The 21,690-nt window shown below is 40.8% G+C and overlaps 1 protein-coding gene across 2 annotated transcripts; it reads left to right on the plus strand.

Moving 5' to 3' along the window:
- Positions 1–1,403: 1,403 nt before the first annotated feature.
- On the plus strand, positions 1,404–12,693 carry LOC110503505. Of its 2 annotated transcripts, none has more exons than XM_036961958.1 (14): positions 1,404–1,624; positions 2,663–2,768; positions 2,869–2,901; positions 3,540–3,597; positions 3,865–4,007; positions 4,158–4,292; positions 4,638–4,828; positions 4,930–4,961; positions 5,302–5,408; positions 6,209–6,309; positions 6,868–7,097; positions 10,463–10,785; positions 10,907–10,966; positions 11,100–12,693. In XM_036961958.1, exons 2-14 carry the CDS (start codon positions 2,729–2,731, stop codon positions 11,378–11,380), a joined length of 1,734 nt encoding a protein of 577 aa, XP_036817853.1. In that variant the 5' UTR covers positions 1,404–1,624; positions 2,663–2,728; the 3' UTR covers positions 11,381–12,693. The 2 variants fall into 2 exon arrangements, with proteins under 2 accessions (XP_036817853.1, XP_021437519.2); XM_021581844.2 differs by having other exon boundaries at positions 1,405–1,624; positions 2,648–2,768.
- The last annotated feature ends 8,997 nt before the right edge of the window (positions 12,694–21,690 follow it).

The raw sequence follows: 21,690 nt of genomic DNA on the forward strand, positions 1-21,690 counted from the left end.
GAGCCCCAGTTTGAGGGAGATTATCAGTGGTCTTGTATGTCTTCCATTTCCTAATAATTGCTCCCACAGTTGATTTCTTCAAACCAAGCTGCTTACCTATTGCAGATTCAGTCTTCCCAGCCTGGTGCAGGTCTACAATTTTGTTTCTGGTGTCTTTGGTCTTGGCCATAGTGGAGTTTGGAGTGTGACTGTTTGAGGTTGCGGACAGGTGTATTTTATACTGATAACAAGTTCAACAGGTGCCATTAATACAGGTAACGAGTGGAGGACAGAGGAGCCTCTTAAAGAAGAAGTTACAGGTCTGTGAGAGCCAGAAATCTTGCTTGTTTGTAGGTGACCAAATACTTATTTTCCACCATAATTTGCAAATAAATGTATAAAAAATCCTACAATGTGATTTTCTGGATTTTTTTGGTCACATTTTGTCTGTCATAGATGAAGTGTACCTATGATGAAAATTACAGGCCTCTCTCATATTTTTAAGTGGGATAACTTGCACAATTGGTGGCTGACTAAATACTTTTTTTTGCCCCACTGTATGTATGATGGCTACCCAATTGGATATTGTTGTGATGGACTACTTATCTCACTGCGTCTTTTATCTATCTTTATGGAAAGAGTCACCATGACCACTACACTACTAATGTTTGGTATGATAAGATAGAATAGATAAGAAAACATGATTTATTGTCTATTATGTTCCGGATTCGGTAGCCTACCTCTCGTGGCATGAAAATTAATTGTCACTGTTTGCATTGTAACAATTCTAATAAAAGCAATGAAATAATTTTGAGTTGCCTCATCGCTAATTCTCCTGACCCCCCCAACAAAACGTATTGTGAAAATGTAGATTTTTAGCCCACACTTGATATTCTAAGAATGTATCAGTTTTGGGCCAGCCCGGCCCACGCAACATTGTAGCCTGTTTGAGACCAACGCTTGGCTGTTGTAGTGGTAAGAGAGAGAAGTGTGCCTGTCACAGAACTAGAATGAGATATGATCTCTCTCTCTTGCTCTGCTCTGATAGACATGAGCCTGTAACTTTAATACCTCCAATGTTGCAAGTCATCCTTTTTTGGTATTTGTTTTACAATTATTTAATATGCAGTTAATTCTATTTTATTTCCCCAGATGGCCTATAGAATAATAGCCACGGGAAGGTTGCTGAAGGCGCTGAATCACCCCCTGATAAATTGAAATATATTTGCCAAAATGATACAATTAGCCTACTGCTGTCTGTACAGAAATAAATGAAATAATTCAGAATAACCTACTATACCAAAGAGTATAATTTATCCACAGAGGATCAATAGCTTTTAAAAATGTATCTAGCTGTGGATTGTGTGTAGCCCAATCACAAGGCATATACAGCCTATAGTCAGGAGCCACCTAATATCAATCAGCTGATTTTTGCGTCACGACTGTCAATGAACAGCACGCAGCTAAATCATTTCACAGTAATGATTTCAAATACAATCACGGGAAAACACTAAACACAGGTTGGAAAGCAAATGGCTGCTGCTGAAAAGAGAAGACTAATCTGTCTGTCGGTCAAAATATTTGATTAACTTCCAAATGGGTCTATGGAGCGAATAGCACTGTGTTACAAAGTACTCATCATTGGGTGAGTCAGTGGAACTAGAACTTTTTTTTTTGGACACTAATTTCCTCCTCATATTGTTCTATACTGTGTGTCTCCACTCGTCTGCCTAGGATATTGATCGATTCCAGACGAGGTCGTTTTTATCCAAGTCAAGTTGACAGTGTCAAAGTAGCCTGTCATTTCTGATGTATTGAAAAAAAGATTCCGCTTAAGTCTCTAGTCATGTTAAATGACGTAGAGTTGCATGACATGTGTTTATAAAGGCAAACATTTTCGCAGACCCTAGGCTACTAAACATGTTCCCCGTGTGTACATCTTCTGTGCGCTCCTCTGCTCTAGGCTTACTCTGTGCCATTACGCAAATGCGATGGTATGTGCACAATCCTCTTTTATAAAGTGCATTTTTCCACCCCCACACCCCGAGATTTAGAAATGAAGTACTGGCGACCGGACGGCAGCATTTTGAAGGATGTGTGCTGTGGGTGGGTGTTGACGCTGAAGCCCTGGAGTGCTTTCTTTGTGTGTGTACATTTCTTGGAGTTGTGGCTGTTCACTGCAGATTGTTCTGCTGGCCTGATAGACACCTTGTTCCAGTTTACTCATGTTCCTGACTGAGAGCTTCCCATACCAGGAGAAGACGTTTAATGTGAGAACAATCTCAATCAGTGGTCTGTACACTGTTGCCAGTGTTACCCCAAAGGCCAGCAGATGGCAATATTGAGTCGTTTCCTCTCACCATCTAAAGGGAATGTATGCAGCCGGCTATACACTTGTATCCACAGCCGCGGGAAGTAGAGGTGCTAAGATATATAATAACAGCGGTCTGATACAGCCATCTGTAGCGACATTAAATCGAGTTAAGGAAGAACATGAGTGGCTCTTAAAGTATTTTGACGTTTTCAAAAATGTGGCAATGATCCCTTTTTCCACTTTCACCAACTGCCACTGGAAAAGCAGGTCCCAGCCAAACAATGACTCATACGACATATTAATGCTATACTATGGATATTTTGGGATGGTAAGGTAATTGGATATTGTTGTCAGGGGTGGTGCTTGTAGGTGGAGCTGAATTGGACTACTTATCTCAGTGCATCTTAAGCTTCCATCTATGAATGAGATTGCTTTATGGAAAGAAACACCATGAACACTCCACTACTGATGTTTGGTATGTGACCATCACTGTCAAACTCTGCACATTTGATAGAATTTGTGTGTACAATCTCTGAACTTCCTGTCCTTAACATTTGTATGTTTCATTTGTGCAGTTCTTCTGACTCTACCCTGCTACAGCGCACATGGTAAGTGGAAAGCACTGTCATCTCTTGCATCTGTTTGTATGAATTAAATGTGGCCAGCTGTTGAGAAGTGTAGGGCTGTGTGGGCTACTACTCTCCCTCTCAGATTGATGTGTGTACAGTAGACAGCAGAGATGATATTGTAATGTGGAATACTACTCTGCCTCTCAGATTGATGTGTGTACAGTATAAAGCAGAGATGATATTGTAATGTGGGATACTACTCTGCCTCTCAGATTGATGTGTGTACAGTATACAGCAGAGATGGTATTGTAGTGTGGGATACTACTCTGCCTCTCAGATTGATGTGTGTACAGTATACAGCAGAGATGGTATTGTAGTGTGGGCTCCTCTTTGTTGCTTCCTGATAGTACTTAGTTCTTCAGGCATTTTATCATAGGATAAAACACATGGAGATAATTCTATCAACTTCAGTCACTGAGATAGACAGTTGTAAAATGCTATTTTAAAACATTAAATTATTATAATTTTTTACTGTAAAGTGATTTACAGTTACAATATTTTCTTAGTTAGTGTTTTGCAAATATCACACTTAGAATAATAGCATGAGCTGAGAGAGCTTTTCACAGAATACGTAGCCAGGACATTGTCTTGATGTGGGGATGTTACTTGTCTCACAGGGCAGATCAATCCTTTTGGAATTCCAGTCTCCGTCCATGCTGGGAAGTTCTACGGCACGTGAGTATAGCAAGTGCCATTATTATCTCTGCTCTGGTTAGAAGCTGCCCTTGGGCCCAGATCTTTAGTGGGGATATGCAAAACTGACCTTAGAACAGTGTTTAGGGGCAACTTCATCCTACTACCTTTCTTTAATTAAGACGTGTCATCATGATGTAACTGTATGTGTGTGCATTGTGACTCCAGTTTGTCTATGTCTAGTTTATGTGCTTCATATAGATGAAGATAAATGCCCTCTAGACATGAAGATGAGCCTCTGCCTTTCAGGTCTCCCAGAGGTCACGTCTGCGGCAGGGTTAATTATAGCGGTCTAGATTTCACCTGCTGTGAAGGAGTACGGCATAAAGGGGCGGGACTGTCCTGCTGTGGAAGCAGAGCCTTTAACCTCACCCAGGCTTCCTGTTGTCAAGGTGATATAGACGGTCATGTCTCCTAGCGGTATCCCACAAGATCTATTCACTTAAACCTGGTAACTGGGTTGAAATCATTATTTTCTTAGCACCTCCCAAGTTTGAATTGATACGCTGTGTGTGTGTTTATCTGTGATTAAACCGTTGCAGGTCAGTTAACTCTGAATGTGAGCCAGCTGGTGTCAGATTGCTGTGGGTGTAGGCCCTACGACCCACTCAACCAGCTGTGTTGTGACTCACGGATCCTAACCAGGACCCAACCTCATGCCAAGTGTTGTGGAAAAGGTCAGTGAGTTCCGGTCTATTGACATCTTTGCTGTCATCGTTGATGATGTATTTTTGTTTGTTTTATTCTTCACAAAGGCATAAACAGAGGTGGTCGTGTGCATTTTAGACTTGGCTCTCAAACTGTCCTGTAGAGGTCTGTCTACTTCGAAAGCTGTTTGGGAGACGTTTCCCAATTCTCTCATGCAGTGTCCCTGTTACAAACATCCTTTCCCACCTGCACTTCACGGCTTCTATGTTCACACCCTCCCCTTCACAATGCCAAGCTTGTAACACTTTTGCACCTGAGAGCACTTCTGTACTTTAAACAGTAAATCTGATCAATTATTATTACCTGTCCCACAGAGCTTTACGATGAAGACCACCAGCTTTGCTGTGGAAATGTTTTGAAAGGAAGGAAGGTCCTGGCCAAAATGTCCAGTCACCACCGATGCTGTGGAGACCACCAGTTTGACCAGCAAAGCCACTGCTGCTGCTCTGAAACACTATCCCCAGAGCCTCTCAATGCAAGCTGCTGTGCATCAACAAGTTCTAATGTTAGTAAAAAGCCAACCTGCTGGTTTTGTATGGCTGTAATGAAACTTCACATTATGATCGTTTGTCATCTTTGTGTGTATTTTGTTCTCTTTTTTTTCAGTACAGGGGAATTGACGCGGGTTCTCCAAACTGGTAAGGTTGCATTTGGACTTGAACCATATAATTAACAGTCAGGTTTTAAAAATAATGTATTTGATGTCTAATGGCTCAATGCCACAGTGGGGTTGGCATCCATTTTAAAACACACAAAAAAACACACTACATGTCAGCTGTTCTGAATGTTCTATAATAGATTTCAAGGAGTGGTGGAATAATTAGAAACATGATGATGGATTATGTTTAAACAAATAGTTAACTATGCTTGCCTGTGTGTATTTGTGTGTATATATATATATATATACACTGGTATGTTTATGGTCTGTTTACGTGTGTCTTTATGTGCATGTGTGTCTGTTTCCCCACATGCCTCCAGCATGCCAGGGGAGAGGCCCGAGGGTTGCTGTGTGAACCATACATCTCGCCAGGGGCATCCTCACTCCCACCTCCAGACCTCTGCGGGAACACGCAGCCACACCCCAGGTGAGACAACATAAAGTGTCCTACTAGTGTGTGTGTGTGTGGGAGGGGGGGGGACAGGTCATTTTTGTCTGGGTCCCAGAGCACGACTTCCTGGCCGCTTATTTACTGATGGTATCTTAGAGCTGGAATCTGGGTAAACACTGAACCTACTGTCGATAACGAGGAGGGTTCTCCCCCCCCCCCCCCCCCCCACACACTTTATTTGACTGGGTTTTTATCTTTGTATGGTCTTTATTCTTTATAAACATTTAAGACAGAGAAGCACACGCAATGGAGAAATTGGAAATGCATTCACTGAGATTTCAATAATATAGGTGTCTATGTATTTATATGTGTGTGTGTGTATGTATATGGATGTGTATATGGATGTGTGTGTGTATGTATGTATGTATATGGATGTGTGTGTGTGTGTGTATATATATATATATATATATATATATATATATATATATATATATATATATATATATATATATATATATATATATATATATATATATATATATATATATATATATATATATATATATATATATATATATATATATATATATATATATATATATATATATATATATATATATATGTCCATAATGCACCAAATACAGTATGTAGTTGAAAGAGGAGTCTATTTTCTAACAGATGACCAGTTTTGTTCAGCAGTCATCACACTGTATTGTAAGGATGCTGATTTTACCGTATGAACAGTATACGCTGCCAGGTTAGACAAATCATTTACCATTCTTGATCTGATCATCATCACCATCTCTGTCCTTCCTCCTTCCCATCTCTCTAACCAGGTCTCCACGATGATGCTGGCTGTAGCTCTCAGGTTTACAATCCAGACAACAAGACCTGCTGTGCCGGGAGGTTGTCCAATAGGGTGCTCGGAAAAAACCTGGTGAGTCCATTAACCCACAGACCTAAGGCCTACAGCTAAAGCCTAGTTCCATGAACATCCTCCACTACGTTAGGTTTAATTCTCATCTCAGTCAAATTGAAGTTAAACAGCTAAATCTCTCTGAGTAGTTGTTGGTCAAGGCATGAAGACAATGCTGTACACTACAGGGATGTTTCTGTGTATTTTTTAAATGGTCAAAATAACTCAAAGCGGCATTATAAGACAAGGCTGAAACTAGATGTTGTCCACAGACCCATTTCAGTTCGCTCAGAATGTTTAGACAGGGCCCCAGTTGGAAGTGGGTGTCCTATACTCCAAGCCAAAGTCCTAGAGTGCTGTTTGATCTAAAAGTCTATCAGGGAGAAAATCTGCCCCATGATTTGCCAGTAACAAGGACTATTTTATGATTGTGTGTGAATTTAGGGAATGCACATGCTATGGTGTGTTTGCATGAAATTGTTTGTATTTAATGTCTGTATTTGTGTCTATTATTCATGTTTTGTGTGTGTTGATACCCTGCTGACTGTGTGTGTGTGTGTGTGTGTGTCTCTCTCCCAGTGCTGCGGTACAACTCCATATGGTGTAGAGGACCGAGGGGTGCTGTGCTGTAACCAGACGTTGCACCGTGGGGTGGAGGCTGGGCACCAGTGCTCCCCAGGTGGCCACTTGTATCTGCCATCCCGTGAAATTGTGTGTGAGTCACGTGTTCATCTCAACAATCTAGGCAAACACTGCTGTGGAGAAGAGACTTACGACCCTCAGGATGAAATCTGCTGCAGCGGACACAAGTGAGTTGCTCTGTAGGGTGAAAACTGTAGGTAGTTGAACCTAGCCAGGCAGTTTATCCCAAATACATGGGTGGGGTTATCACTGTCTGCAAGCCCAGTTCAGAGTCCCTAAGGGCTAACTATGACATCAGTTGTGAGTGACGCGTTTGAATCTACTATTGTTTTGACTCTGTGGCTGAATCCCAAATCACTCCCTTCCCCTCACCCCTCCATTTGCACGTTAACACACACCTCCTCTAAGTGTCTCAAAGCTGAGGGAGTGAACATTATCGAGGGTGTAGGGGCCAATTCGACCACCCAGCAAGGCTGCCGGCTCCTGAGCCACAGGTGATATCCTAACATGCACCGAGTTTGCTCAATTTCATGCAGAAGAAGGAAAAAGTGATTCTAATTATGAGCCATGTGTATTTTTTTGTCTCTGATTTCAAGGTATGAAACATTTTTTTTTTAAATTTAAAAAAAAGTTTAACCTCTCTGGTACAACAACAGCCAGTGAAATTGCAGGGTGCCAAATTCAAAACAACAGAAGTCCCAAAATTAAAATTCCTCAAACATACAAGTACATACAACATTAGTTCAGAAATCCAAAGGCACAATGTGCGCTGTCAACACCAAGATAAAAATGATTGCTGTTCTCTATATTTATTTCAGTCTCCATCCAACAGTCAACATAAAGTTGTTAATATTAATGAGAATAAATAAAATTGGGGTACAACCTCTTGTTCACTATTCCTGACATTTAATCACAGTAAAAATTCCCTGTCTTAGGTCAGTTAGGAGCAACACTTTATTTTAAGAATGTGAAATGTCATAATAATAGTAGAGAACTATTTATTTCAGCTTTTATTTCTTTCATCACATTCCTTGTGGGTCAGAAATGTACATACACTCAATTAGTATTTGGTAGCATTGCTTTTAAATTGTTTAACTTGGGTCAAACCTTTCCTGTAAGCCTTCCACAAGCTTCCCACAATAAGTTGGGTGAATTTTGGCCCATTCCTCCTGACAGAGCAGGTGTAACTGAATCATGTTTGTAGGCCTCCTTGCTCGCACACGCTTTTTCAGTTCTGCCCACATATTTTCTACAGGATTGAGGTCAGGACTTTGTGATGGCCACTCCAATACCTTGACTTTGTTGTCCTTAAGCCATTTTGCCACAACTTTGGAAATGTGCTTTGGCTCATTGTCCATTTGGAAGACCCATGTGTGACCAAGCTTCAACTTCCTGACTGATGTCTTGAGATGTTGCTTCAATATATCCGCATAATTTTCTCTCCTCATGAAGCCATCTATTTTGTGAAGTACACCAGTCCCTCCTGCAGCAAAGTACCCCCACAGCATGATGCAAATCAAATCTGTCGTTCTGCCCTGAACAGGCAGTTAACCCACTGTTCCTAGGCCGTCATTGAAAATAAGAATTTGTTCTTAACTGACATGCCTAGTTAAATAAAGGTAAAATAAAAAATAAGCTTGGCACATCTAGCCACTGGGATTTTTGCCCATTCTTCAAGGCAAATCTGCTCCAGCTCCTTGAAGCTGTTGTACAGCAAGTCATACCACAGATTCTCAATTGGATTGGGGTCTGAAATTTGTTTTAGCAGTATGCTTAGGTTTATTGCCCTGCTGGAAGGTGAACCTCCATCCCAGATTCAAATCTCTGGAAGACTGAAACAGGTTAACCTCAAGAATTTCCCTATATTTAGCACCATCCATCATTCCTTCAAGTCTGACCAGTTTCCCAGTCCCTGCCAATTAAAAACATCCCGACAGCATAATGCTGCCACCACAATGCTTCACTGTGGGGGTGGCGTTCTCGGGGTGATGAGAGGTGTTGGGTTTGCTCCAGACATAGCATTTTCCTTGATGTCCAAAAAGCTACAATTTAGTCTTATCTGACCAGAGTACCTTCTATATGTTTTGGGAGTTTCCCACATGCCTTTTGGCGAACAACAAACGTGTTTGATTATTTTTTTCTTTAAGCAATGTCTTTTCTCTGGTCGCTCTTCCATAAATCCCAGCTCTGTGGAGTGTTCGGCTTCCTATGGACAGACACTCCAATCTCCGTTGTGGAGCTTTGTAGCACCTTCAGGGTTATCTTTGGTCTCTTTGTTGCCTTTCTGATTAATGCCCTCCTTGCCTCTGTGAGTTTTGGTGGGCGGCCCTCTCTTGACAGGTTTTTTGGGGTGCCGTATTCTTTCCATTTTTAAATAATGGATTTAATGGAGCTCCGTGGGATGTTCAAAGTTTCAGCTATTTCTTTTCTAGCCCAACCCTGATCTATACTTATCCACAACTTTGTCCCTGACCTGTTTGGAGAGCTCCTTGGTCCTCATGGTGCCGTTTTCTTGGTGGTGCCCGTTGCTTAGTGGTGTTGCAGACTCTGGGGACTTTCAGAACAGGTGTATATATACTGAGATCATGTGACAGATCATATGACACTTAGAATGCACACTGGTGGACTTTGTTTAACAAACGATGTGACTTCTGAAGGTAATTGGTTGTACCAGATCTTATATAAGGGCTTCATAGCAAGGGGGTGAATACATATGCACGCACCACTTTTCCTTTTTTTTTTTTGTATAATTCTTTTGAAAATGTACTTTTTCATTTCTCTTCACCAATTTGAACTATTTTGAGTATGTCCATTACTTGAAATCCAAATAAAAATCCATTTAAATTACAGGTTGTAATGCAACAAAAAGGTAAAAACACAGAGGGATGAATGCTTTTGCAAAGCACTGTATATACAGTGGGGCAAAAAAGTATTTAGTCAGCCACCAATTGTGCAAGTTCTCCCACTTAAAAAGATGAGAGGCCTGTAATTTTCATCATAGGTACACTTCAACTATGACAGACAAAATGAGAAAAAAAATCCAGAAAATCACATTGTAGGATTTTTTATGAATTTATTTGCAAATTATGGTGGAAAACAAGTATTTGGTCAATAACAAAAGTTTATCTCAATACTTTGTTATATACCCTTTGTTGGCAATGACAGAGGTCAAACGTTTTCTGTAAGTCTTCACAAGGTTTTCCCACACTGTTGCTGGTATTTTGGCACATTCCTCCATGCAGATCTTCTCTAGAGCAGTGATGTTTTGGGGCTGTTGCTGGGCAACACGGACGTTCAACTCCCTCCAAAGATTTTCTATGGGATAGAGATCTGGAGACTGGCTAGGCCACTCCAGGACCTTGAAATGCTTCTTACAAAGCCACTCCTTCGTTGCCCGGGCGGTGTGTTTGGGATCATTGTCATGCTGAAAGACCCAGCCACGTTCACCCGACATGACAGCACAATAGGCACCAAAATCTGAGAGATATAGGCTCTTTTGGTATTGGGAGGTCAAATATCTTTCTCTGCACAGACACCGCAGGTTGGGGAACATGTCCTGCTGCGGAGGGAAGGCCTACGACCCCAGCAGTGGCCAGATGAAGTGCTGTGCAGATACTCTGTACAACCTGCAGGTTCAGGACAGGCTCTCAGAGGATGCCCAGTGCTGTGGGAATATCCTGATGGAGGCCGGCTCCACCTGCTGCTCTGCCCCAGGACTAGACCTGCTCTACCCTACCCAGCTAGGGTTCACCTGCTGTGGGCACCGCTACCCCAACTCCTCCCTGTGGTCTTGCTGTGCGGGAGTCCTGCACCCAAGGACTGAACGAAACACCACCAGCATGAACATGATTCCAGGTCAGTGGGAACAGGATACACTCCGAACCTGACTCCCATTTGGGTGTGTTTTGATAGAATCCAGACAGGGACCTGTCTCTGTTTTAGCCCATTTGATTAGACTGTTGTTCACTATCCTCAGGACTTCTCAGGATTCTACCACTGGGGGACCTGAAGACGGAAAAGTTATGTGACAACAAAGGTAAGCCCTCCAGTTTGAAGCACAGGATGAAAGGAAACATGACTCAATACTTCGGCCTTTAGCAAGAACCTTTAGGAAGCAATTGAATCTACTTTTAAGGGAAGCACAACGCTGATCTAAATTGTGTGTCCAGTTCTGCTAGGGACAGTGGAGAGTGTGTCTGTGAAGAAGAAAACGCGATCCATCGTGATGGTGAACGTCATGTCCATGCAGGCCTCGCGTGGCCATGTCAACGCTCTGCCTTCCCCTCACTACCTCACATTACCCGACCACTGCAGCTCTCCTGAATTGGTGCCAGGCAACACTTACCTCTGGGTGAAAACAAGACATTTCTCAGACACCATAAACGTAATCTCTGATCTCAGCGACCATCCCTCCCCTCTCCATTCCATCCTCTCCAGGTGCTCAAAATGATACATTTAACCATGTTGAGGGTATAAAGTGTTTGTTTATAAATAATGGCACAAAAAAAGCAGTAACATTTTACTTGACACCCAGTGACACAGTCATGTCCATTTCATAATATGTCATAACAGCTGTCATAACGTTTCTGATATGGTCATAACACTTTCGTGACGTATATTGAATTATTTTATCGCTGGTTATGACACCTACATAAGAGTGTAAAAACACACAGCCTACTACGGTAGTTATTTTATGGCTGGTTATGGCACCTACATAAGTGTCAAAACCAACACAAACTACCACACCAGACAAAACATTCCATTACACCATAGCCTACATGTCAACAGTATGTTTATGCTAATATATATATATATGCACACACTGTATATATTTTTTTAATTGACCATATTAAATTATCATTGTGATTATGCACACATTGATGACACATGCCCATACCCCAATGCTCTGTTGCTGATGACTGGGATGAATGTAGGAGCAGATTTCAAGAGCAGGACAAGGCACCCTCTTTTTTTTTCTTTGTCTGATATAAGGGCATGTAAAGCGTATCTGGCTTATATAATTACGATGGTCATAATGCCTCTTGACATGGTCATTAAAGTGAATTTTCTTAGTCCAAGTAAAGTGACAGGATGGCCATCAAGCATCATGACAGTGTCCTGAAAAAAAAAACGTGACTGTAAAGAATTCATAACGGCAACAAAGGGTGTAAGAAGCCAACTTTCAAACCAAAGGAAATTTTGGTTCTGATGGGGTAGGACAGTTGAACTAAGCAAATGAGTCATGTGTTATATTCTTCAAGAAACAATTTGTATGTCATTCATTTAAAAGTCAAAAAATGTATGTACAGTAGCTATCACAGATTGCCCCTTTTTATGTTATCAATAGATGTTTAAGTTATTTTTTTATTTGCTTACAAAAATCGACCACCGTTTTATGGTCTCTCAAGGAGTCATATCTCAGGATAAGCCATATTTTATGATATTTGTCTGGGTGGTGTTTTCTGTTTATGACAAAAGTTCCTTTAATGTTAATGCAATTGTATTGTCTTCGATTCCCTCCTTCAATTCCATACTGAAGCTATTTCTTAATTGAAAGTTAAGTTGTTCTACGTGACACTAACAGCGTAGGAGTAAACCTGTCTGTGAAGTGATTTGTGGTGGGGGGGGGGGGGCAGCAGGTCGTTACATGCTCGCCCACTCCTACAAGTTGCCTCTGAGACTTGTTCCACCAATGCAATAACATCCCAGGGCACTGGGTCAATGAGCAGAGTATGTTAATGAATAAAGTATTGTGAAACTATGTAGAAATGAGACGGATTGCTTATTATGTAGTTGATAACCGACTGGTTCATCACAACTGACTGAATCTGAGGTGACCTCAGACAGAAGTGACGTTGCCTGAAACTGGAAGTTGGGTCGCCATGAGCCATGCTTTTCCTCAGGGTACACCTTTACACAATGAGGTTGAAGCCCGTGGGGCCGGAGTTGAAGACCCATCAAAGTTATTCCACCACGGCACATGATCGGTAAGTGTCAAAATTTTAATTTTACATTGATAAGTTGTTTTGTAATGGTTGATTATATAAAAACAAATTGCACAGCAGAGGTCAATACTACAGACTGTGTTTGTCAGTATTCTTACAAATATGAAAATCTGCATACTGTATTACATAGACTTTGAAGAATAAAGCAATCTTCTCTCGAACACATTAAATGTTAGGGGTGGACCCCTCAAGACCTTAGGTGTTTTATTACATTACTTCTTGTTGTAAATTGTAAGTTACTGTAAATAACCTAAATGTTGTACTAATGTTTTTACATTTGTATAGTGTGTTTTCTTGCAGACATTGGCTGTGTGAAAATAAGTTGTTGTTAGTAAATTGGTTTAAGTATATAGCACATGTAACTGTCTTGTATTGCAGGTATTGTTTGTAAGCACGTACATTTTATATTTTCCCATTTGTATATTGTCTGTGAGCTGAATGAGTCTGCTTTCTGGTAAATATTTAAAACTTGCTCGAATTGGATGTGAATGTTTACATTTGTGTAGTAAATGTATTTATCGCAAGCAAATTTTTTTATTGACTAATTAACTGTTCAGTTGCCCACTTCATTACTGGTTCTTATCCCTTATCACTAGCCATTACTCTTTTGTGTCCAATTCAAACTAGGCCAGGGTTGGTTTGGAATTGGACATTGGTTTCTAGTTAGGGTTGACATATCTGGAGGTTCTAGATTTGTGTAAGTAATATGGCAGAAGTGTCCCAGAGCCCATTACACAGCAGGTTGGAGACCAACTGAAAAAATAAGGACTTAATTCAAATGTGAGGCTTGTACCTTGATGTGGTGAAATAACTTTAACTAAACCAGGTGCATGTTATTGAAAATTAATTAACCTTTGTTTTTGCTTTTTCATCCTGCCTCCTCCCCTCTTTAGTCTGCTTTTGGCCATGTTCCAAAACGGAGGCAACAAGACGATAACCAGCTTAAGTCAAATTTAGGCCCCTCTTCGAAGACTGGCTGCCTGCCAAGGACAAGTGACAGCAAGAACTAGCCGCAGCACCTCCAGACCCTTTTCCCCACAATTACTGTGTTAAGGAAATAAATTCCCTGTAAATGATAATATTCTGTCTGTCATCCTTACCCATACCTACAATCACATACCTCTTTCACTCCACGTGGAGTTGAGTGTAGCAGGGTGTTGCGTTCCCTCCAAGAGGCGTACGTAACAATTGACTTCAATACAAAACCTAGGAGGTTCATAGGCCTCACCCCCTTCAATAGACATACATGGTAATTATGACCACTTCTGGTTGGAGGATGTCCTCCAATCAAAGCTTTTGCAGTATGAACTGACATGCTGTCCATCCAATATTAGAATTACGATCAGAGAATTAATCTAATGAGTTGTACTGGGATATTGCCACAGAGCATTATGGGGGTTCTATGTAATGAAAAGCTTGGTGACATTGTTGGATAGAGATTAAGAGTGAAAAGTGTTGAGCATTTTTGGGATTTTATTCAATTTAAATGAGTTTTTTCAAATGACAGGAGACGGAGGTATTTTCATTTTATAACTTTATTTTTGTGTCCAGAGTGCAATTTATTTAAATTTGCTTGCTATAACTTCAGTAGCTAGCTAGCTACCAGCGAGAGTGTGCAGTTTTCTCCACCAGAATGGTGGAATGGCCAAAGCTGACAAATGTTGTGGACTTTTTGTTGAAGAACCCCTTTCATTCTCTGGGGTACTGTGGTAGGAGAATCAGAATTAGCTAAGTAACATGGATAATTAAGATGTCTTATCTGCAGGATATGCATATATGGTTGAACTGTTGAACTCTTATTAGAATGTCTCCCTTTGTGTTAGCAGCTGCACTTCCTTCCCCACATGGGCCATGGGGCCCAGAGAGGGGAAAAGTCAGGCTTGTCTATCAAATGTCCCTGTTGCTATGCAGAAAATCAAAAAGAGACTAGGGCAAAGGAAATGTGTCTCTAATATGAAGCATGTGAAGGTATGGTGTGAGTAATGGGGAACCAATCACTTTTCTCCACATTGTCAGTGTCATTCACCCCCTCTTTGGGCCTTGGGGGAGATTGTCCTCTCCCTTGGTTCCCTTTTTAGCAAGGTGGAGACTAAGTAACGAAATATGTCCTTTTGGTGTTTGGAATTGTACGTCATTGTACGCCATTGTATTTCATCTCTGAGGTTGCATCTGTCTAGTGACACCCTCAAGTAGGCTTTCCACTTTCCTCCAGTATTTATTTAGCAAAGATAACACAAAATCACTCCGGACAGACACAAGAAAAAACAAATGACATAAAGGTTGCAGCAGCCTATGCTACACCAAAACATTACAGATCTGACTTGCTGTATGGGATGAAAACGAGACTATTTTTCAGTCTGATCAACTGTAGGCTACTAATTAGACCAGCTGCATAAAGCCTATGCGCCCTGTCCATCTGGTCAGGGTAACTAATTGGTAACGTTATGTATTTATTAATAGTCCTATTGTGTGCCCGGAGAGAATGTGATCAAATGTAGTTAATATTCAAAATTGGGCTGGCTAGGCTGCCTATATGTTTTTAATCCAAAATGATTCACTGGAATTAAGCAGTCAACATAATAGTGATGACAGATGTCAGTAAATGTTATGTAAGGCCTACAGTTGCATAGGCCTGCATAAAGCAAGCTCAGACCTGTGAGTTCTATTGCCTATCAGTTGTCTGGGTAGAAGAAATCCCCCTCCTTATCTAGTCTAAATATAATTAATATGAACAAATATAAGGTAGCTGCAGTTTGACGGGTTTTCATCCCCCCCCAAGCCCAGGAGTTTTTTAAACCATATGACCCGACTAGGAAAACTTGTCTCATCCCAGCCCATATAAAACCTTTTAACAACTGATTAATCACTGTCATACTTTATAGGGTCCAGAGTTTTCGTAGTTAGATTAACATAAGGGGAAAAACTCCAGGCCCCAGAGGGTAAAAATTGCCCCACTGCTCTGGGACCTATGATGTCACCAGTCTGTTTGCAGTTGTCAGGTATGTGGATGATCAGGGCTTTAGTCAGGAATGCTTCTTGGGATACTTTGACAGTCTGTTTGACTTGATGAATTTTGAGATGTCTAAGTTCATAGAGAAACTCGTTGTCCAAACCTACGATGGTGCAGCTGCAATGGAATGTATCTGCTATTTGTATTTCCAGCGAAGTCCCCTCTTGTTCCCTGAGTAAGAGTTGATGACTACTCCACTCCACTACCATTGTCAACTTTCTTCTGACATGAACTGAAGCCATGTCTCATGTGCCCGCTCATCCACTGTTACATTTAATGTTTCCTCTCCAAGTACTGTGAGTACCCTTATCAATTGCGTCTCATTAATGTATGTAGAGTCAATCACAAACACAATCACATTATTATACAATGATTTTACTCGTTGCTTAGACTAACTCATTCTTAGATCTTTTGTTTAACTGTGTAGTGTGTTGTGTAATTGTTTTTTGTCTTCCCAGTCAAATCATGTCATGCGCACTGGTCAAGCCTCTGAACACCTCAACTCATGCTGCCATGACATTCGCCGAAGTCGGTCCTTCTCCTTGTTCGGGGAGTCACCGACCTTCTAGCCATCATTGATCCATTTTTCATTTCCCAGTGGTTTTGTCTAGTCTTCCTACACACCTGGTTCCAATCCCATCAATGACATGTTGTGTATTTAACCCTCTGTTTCCCCTCATGTCCTTGTCTGAGATTGTTTGTATGTAGGTGTTTATTGTTATTCTGTTGTGCGACGGGTTTTTGAACCCTCTATTTGAACCCTCTATTTGTTATTTTGTATATTCTGGTTTTCGGGGGTTTTGATGTTTATTAAAACAGCTCCGTTTTTTAACCAAGTTCATTCTCCTGCGCCTGACTTCCCTGCCACCAACACGCACCACATTACACCTGCATCATACCCTCAGTCAATCACTGCTGTGATCTGTGATCAACATTCCCATTGCCTGTAATATTGTACTATAAATGTCTTTTAAAAAAGTTTTTGTTTACATTATTTTTGTCTTTGCCGATTTTTGAAACGCATTTTGTCGACTCCGTGAGTTACGCGCCTGATTTGTATCTGTCATCGACATAATAGACCCTGGACCAGTTATGGAGAGGAAACGAGGAGGAAATGTCAAATAAGAAATTTGCTGTAGTATTTAGTCTTTTCTGTCTTTACATTTATTTGCACACAAAAAAGTCAGAACAACAGTTGGAAAAAGTCTTAGTAGAATATCTAGTCCACCAAAATAAAATCCACATGGCCTTATCCATGTGCTCTGTCTTGTGGAGACAAATTGCATCATGAACCCACAAACAAGTGTACATGGTGAACTCTAAGTACTGTACTACATTGCAAAAGGGTTTTTCTAATGATCAGTTAGCCTTTTAAAATGATCAACTTGGACTAGCTAACCCAACATGCCATTGGAACACAGGCGTGATGGTTGCTGATAACGGGCCTCTTGTACGCCTATGTTGTCACGACTTCCGCCGAAGTCGGTCCCTCTCCTTGTTCGGGGCGGCGTTCGGCGGTCGACGTCACCGGTCTTTTAGCCATCGCCGATCCACTTGCCATTTTCCATTTGTTTTGTCTTTGTTTTCTACACACCTGGTTTCTATTCCCCAATTACATGTTCATTATTTAACCCTCTGTTTCCCACATGTTAGTGTGCGTGTTTATTGATTGTTCATGGCGGTACTTGTCGTCTGGTTATGTTTGCCGGGATATGTATTCACGCCCGTTATTTTCGAGTGACCAGTATTTCTCCGCACTTTGAGTATTGTCTGTATATTGGTGCTGTCATGGAATTAAATACCTTGTACACTCATTTCTGCTCTCCTGCGCCTGATTCACTGCACCAGTTAACCACCGCCTGACATATGTAGATATTCCATTAAATGGTCAGTTTCTGGCTACAATAGTCATTTACAACATTAACAATGTTCCCATTCTGTTTTCTCATTCTGTTTTCTCATGCACTAATTTTGGACCACTTCAGTATTCCGACAGTTTCAAGCCATGTTTGGGCGCCAGTGTCAACCAATTTTTTGGGATATCTTTTCATTGTGGTTTCTTCAATCCCCTACAGATCAGTGATTACCTTACATAAGAGAGGGGGAAGTATGCTTTTTTGACCAAACCCTCTTGAGACACCATCACGTCAGTTCCTCCCATTATTTTCAGCAAGACTATAATTATAAGATAACAATGTGTTCGTAATGTATACAATTGTTTGTCCCGTAACTGCATAGCTCTATGTATGGAACTGGACAGCTTTGATTGATTGTTGTTTATGTAGAATTGAACCGAACCAAATCGTATTTCTTTGATAGAGTAGTTCTGCTACAATAAATGAAATAATTCCCACCAAAATGTCTGAACTCCATTAAATATTTGTTTGTGCTAGTTTTATGTTTTATGTGCTATATCTCCGTCAATATCTGATTCAGATTTAGTTTGGAGTATCTTCATCCATTGTCCAACGGTTGCATTTATTAGGATAGCTCTTACTACATTTTTTATTTTTAATGACCAATAACAGATTCAGCATCTGTTGACAGATGCTCCTCTGTCTTCTCTGACAAGCAAACCGATTTCAGATAAAAAATAAAAAAATAAACTTTTTGACCTCTGTGCGTGAAGGTGTACCTTGAGGTTACAGTACCTCAGATTCATAGTGAGTGACTTTTATCAACTCCATAATAAGCACTCCCTCTCATTTCTACCTAGAGTTTCACAATACTTTTTTCACCTAGCCAAAACGCCCCGCGATGTTATTGCATTTCTTCATTTCTGAACATGTCCTAGAGGCATCTTGTGGGAGCGGGCGAGCATTTAACGAACATCTTATCCAACTTGTTCTCCTTTAATCTTATACACATTATCTACACTCTGCCTCCTCTGATTTCAAGTGTCATAAAATGGTACGTATGCAGGATAGCATAAAGGGAACACCCATCAAAATCACATTTATTGATGCATGATGAAGTCACACACCTACATACAAATGTTTTCTTTTTAAAAAATTACTTTGTTTCCTGCCGTTTCACAACGTGGGGAAATCACTTCACAGGCAGGTTTACACCTACGATGTTAGTGTCACATTGATCACAGAGATAACTTTCAGTGAAGAAATAGCTCCCGTATTGGAATAGTCATTAAGACAACAAAATTGAATTAACATTAAAGGAACTTTTATTATAATATAACAGAAAACACTACCCAAACAAACATAATACAGTGCCTTGCGAAAGTATTCTGCCTTTGAACTTTTGAACTTTTGAACCCTTGAACTTTGCGACCTTTTGACACATTTCAGGCTTCAAACATAAAGATATAAAACTGTATTTTTTTGTGAAGAATCAACAACAAGTGGGACACAATCATGAAGTAGAACGACATTTATTGGATATTTCAATTTTTTTTAACAAATCAAAAACTGAAAAATTGGGCGTGCAAAATTATTCAGCCCCCTTAAGTTAATACTTTGTAGCGCCACCTTTTGCTGCGATTACAGCTGTAAGTCGCTTGGGGTATGTCTCTATCAGTTTTGCACATCGAGAGACTGAATTTTTTCCCCATTCCTCCTTGCAAAACAGCTCGAGCTCAGTGAGGTTGGATGGAGAGCATTTGTGAACAGCAGTTTTCAGTTCTTTCCACAGATTCTCGATTGGATTCAGGTCTGGACTTTGCCTTGGCCATTCTAACACCTGGATATGTTTATTTTTGAACCATTCCATTGTAGATTTTGCTTTATGTTTTGGATCATTGTCTTGTTGGAAGACAAATCTCCATCCCAGTCTCAGGTCTTTTGCAGACTCCATCAGGTTTTCTTCCAGAATGGTCCTGTATTTGGCTCCATCCATCTTCCCATCAATTTTAACCATCTTCCCTGTCCCTGCTGAAGAAAAGCAGGCCCAAACCATGATGCTGCCACCACCATGTTTGACAGTGGGGATGGTGTGTTCAGGGTGATGAGCTGTGTTGCTTTTACACCAAACATAACGTTTTGCATTGTTGCCAAAAAGTTCAATTTTGGTTTCATCTGACCAGAGCACCTTCTTCCACATGTTTGGTGTGTCTCCCAGGTGGCTTGTGGCAAACTTAAAACGACACTTTTTATGGATATCTTTAAGAAATGGCTTTCTTCTTGCCACTCTTCCATAAAGGCCAGATTTGTGCAATATACGACTGATTGTTGTCCTATGGACAGAGTCTCCCACCTCAGCTGTAGATCTCTGCAGTTCATCCAGAGTGATCATGGGCCTCTTGGCTGCATCTCTGATCAGTCTTCTCCTTGTAAGAGCTGAAAGTTTAGAGGGACGGCCAGGTCTTGGTAGATTTGCAGTGGTCTGATACTCCTTCCATTTCAATATTATTGCTTGCACAGTGCTCCTTGGGATGTTTAAAGCTTGGGAAATCGTTTTGTATCCAAATCCGGCTTTAAACTTCTTCACAACAGTATCTCGGACCTGCCTGGTGTGTTCCTTGTTCTTCATGATGCTCTCTGCACTTTTAACGGACCTCTGAGACTATCACAGTGCAGGTGCATTTATACGGAGACTTGATTACACACAGGTGGATTATATTTATCATCATTAGTCATTTAGGTCAACATTGGATCATTCAGAGATCCTCACTGAACTTCTGGAGAGAGTTTGCTGCACTGAAAGTAAAGGGGCTGAATAATTTTGCACGCCCAATTTTTCAGTTTTTGATTTGTTAAAAAAGTTTGAAATATCCAATAAATGTCGTTCCACTTCATGATTGTGTCCCACTTGTTGTTGATTCTTCACAAAAAAATACAGTTTTATATCTTTATGTTTGAAGCCTGAAATGTGGCAAAAGGTCGCAAAGTTCAAGGGGGCCAAATACTTTCGCAAGGCACTGTAAAAATGTGAGAAAATCAAAATTGATTAAAGAGATACTGATAGTTTAAATTAATCTGTGATGGCTACATACATTTTTCGGAATTTGATTTTGAATGATATACAAATCGACTTTTGAAGAATATAGCGTATGCCTCATGAACTTAGTTTAAACTGTCCTACCCCATCAGAACGCAAAAATATAAGCTGTTTTTTAAGCCATAGTTTGTATAGCCTCAAAACATGGTGAAAAGTATCATTTTGAGCACCTGGAGAGGATGGAATGGAGAGGGGAGGAATAGTCACAGAGATCAGAGATTAAGTTTATGGTGTCAGAGAAATGCCTTGTTTTCACCCAGATGTAATTGTTGCCCGGCACCAGTTCAGGGCAGCTGCAGTGGTCGGGTAATGTGAGGTAGTGAGGGGCAGGCAGGGCGTTGACATGGCTACGCAAGGCCTGCATGAACATGGCGTTCACCATCACGATGGACCGCTCATTCTTCTTCACAGACACACTCTCCACTGTCCCTAGCAGAACTGGACACACACACTTTAGATCAGTGTTGTGAAGCTACTGTACATCAATGAGTCAAAGTGCTTCCCACTGTATTTTCATGATTCCTTTCATCCTGTGCTTCAAACTGGAGGCCTTACCTCTGGTGTCACACAGGACTTCCGTCTTCAGGCCCCCCAGTGGTAGAATCCTAGGTCCTGAGGATAGTAAACAACAGTCTAATCAAATGGCCTAAGACAGAGACAGAATCCAGGCAAGTACCAATCAAAACACACCAACTGTATCTTTTATGAACTACATATAGAATCTTCATATCACTCGTCTGGACTGTAGGTTGGTCTTTCGGTGACCATTCAGAGATCATTTGATATTTTATT

This window comes from Oncorhynchus mykiss, chromosome 24 (assembly GCF_013265735.2).
Source record: "Oncorhynchus mykiss isolate Arlee chromosome 24, USDA_OmykA_1.1, whole genome shotgun sequence".
In the NCBI taxonomy this organism is placed as follows: Eukaryota; Metazoa; Chordata; class Actinopteri; order Salmoniformes; family Salmonidae; genus Oncorhynchus; species Oncorhynchus mykiss.

Excerpts from the sequence above, each read along its gene's own strand:
- LOC110503505 (XM_036961958.1), top strand. The coding sequence starts at position 2,729 with ATGGAAAGAAACACCATGAACACTCCACTACTGATGTTTG. Across the intron at positions 4,962-5,301 it reads GACGCGGGTTCTCCAAACTG|CATGCCAGGGGAGAGGCCCG; the intron begins GTAAGGTTGCAT and ends ACATGCCTCCAG. Across the intron at positions 10,786-10,906 it reads CAGCATGAACATGATTCCAG|GACTTCTCAGGATTCTACCA; the intron begins GTCAGTGGGAAC and ends CACTATCCTCAG.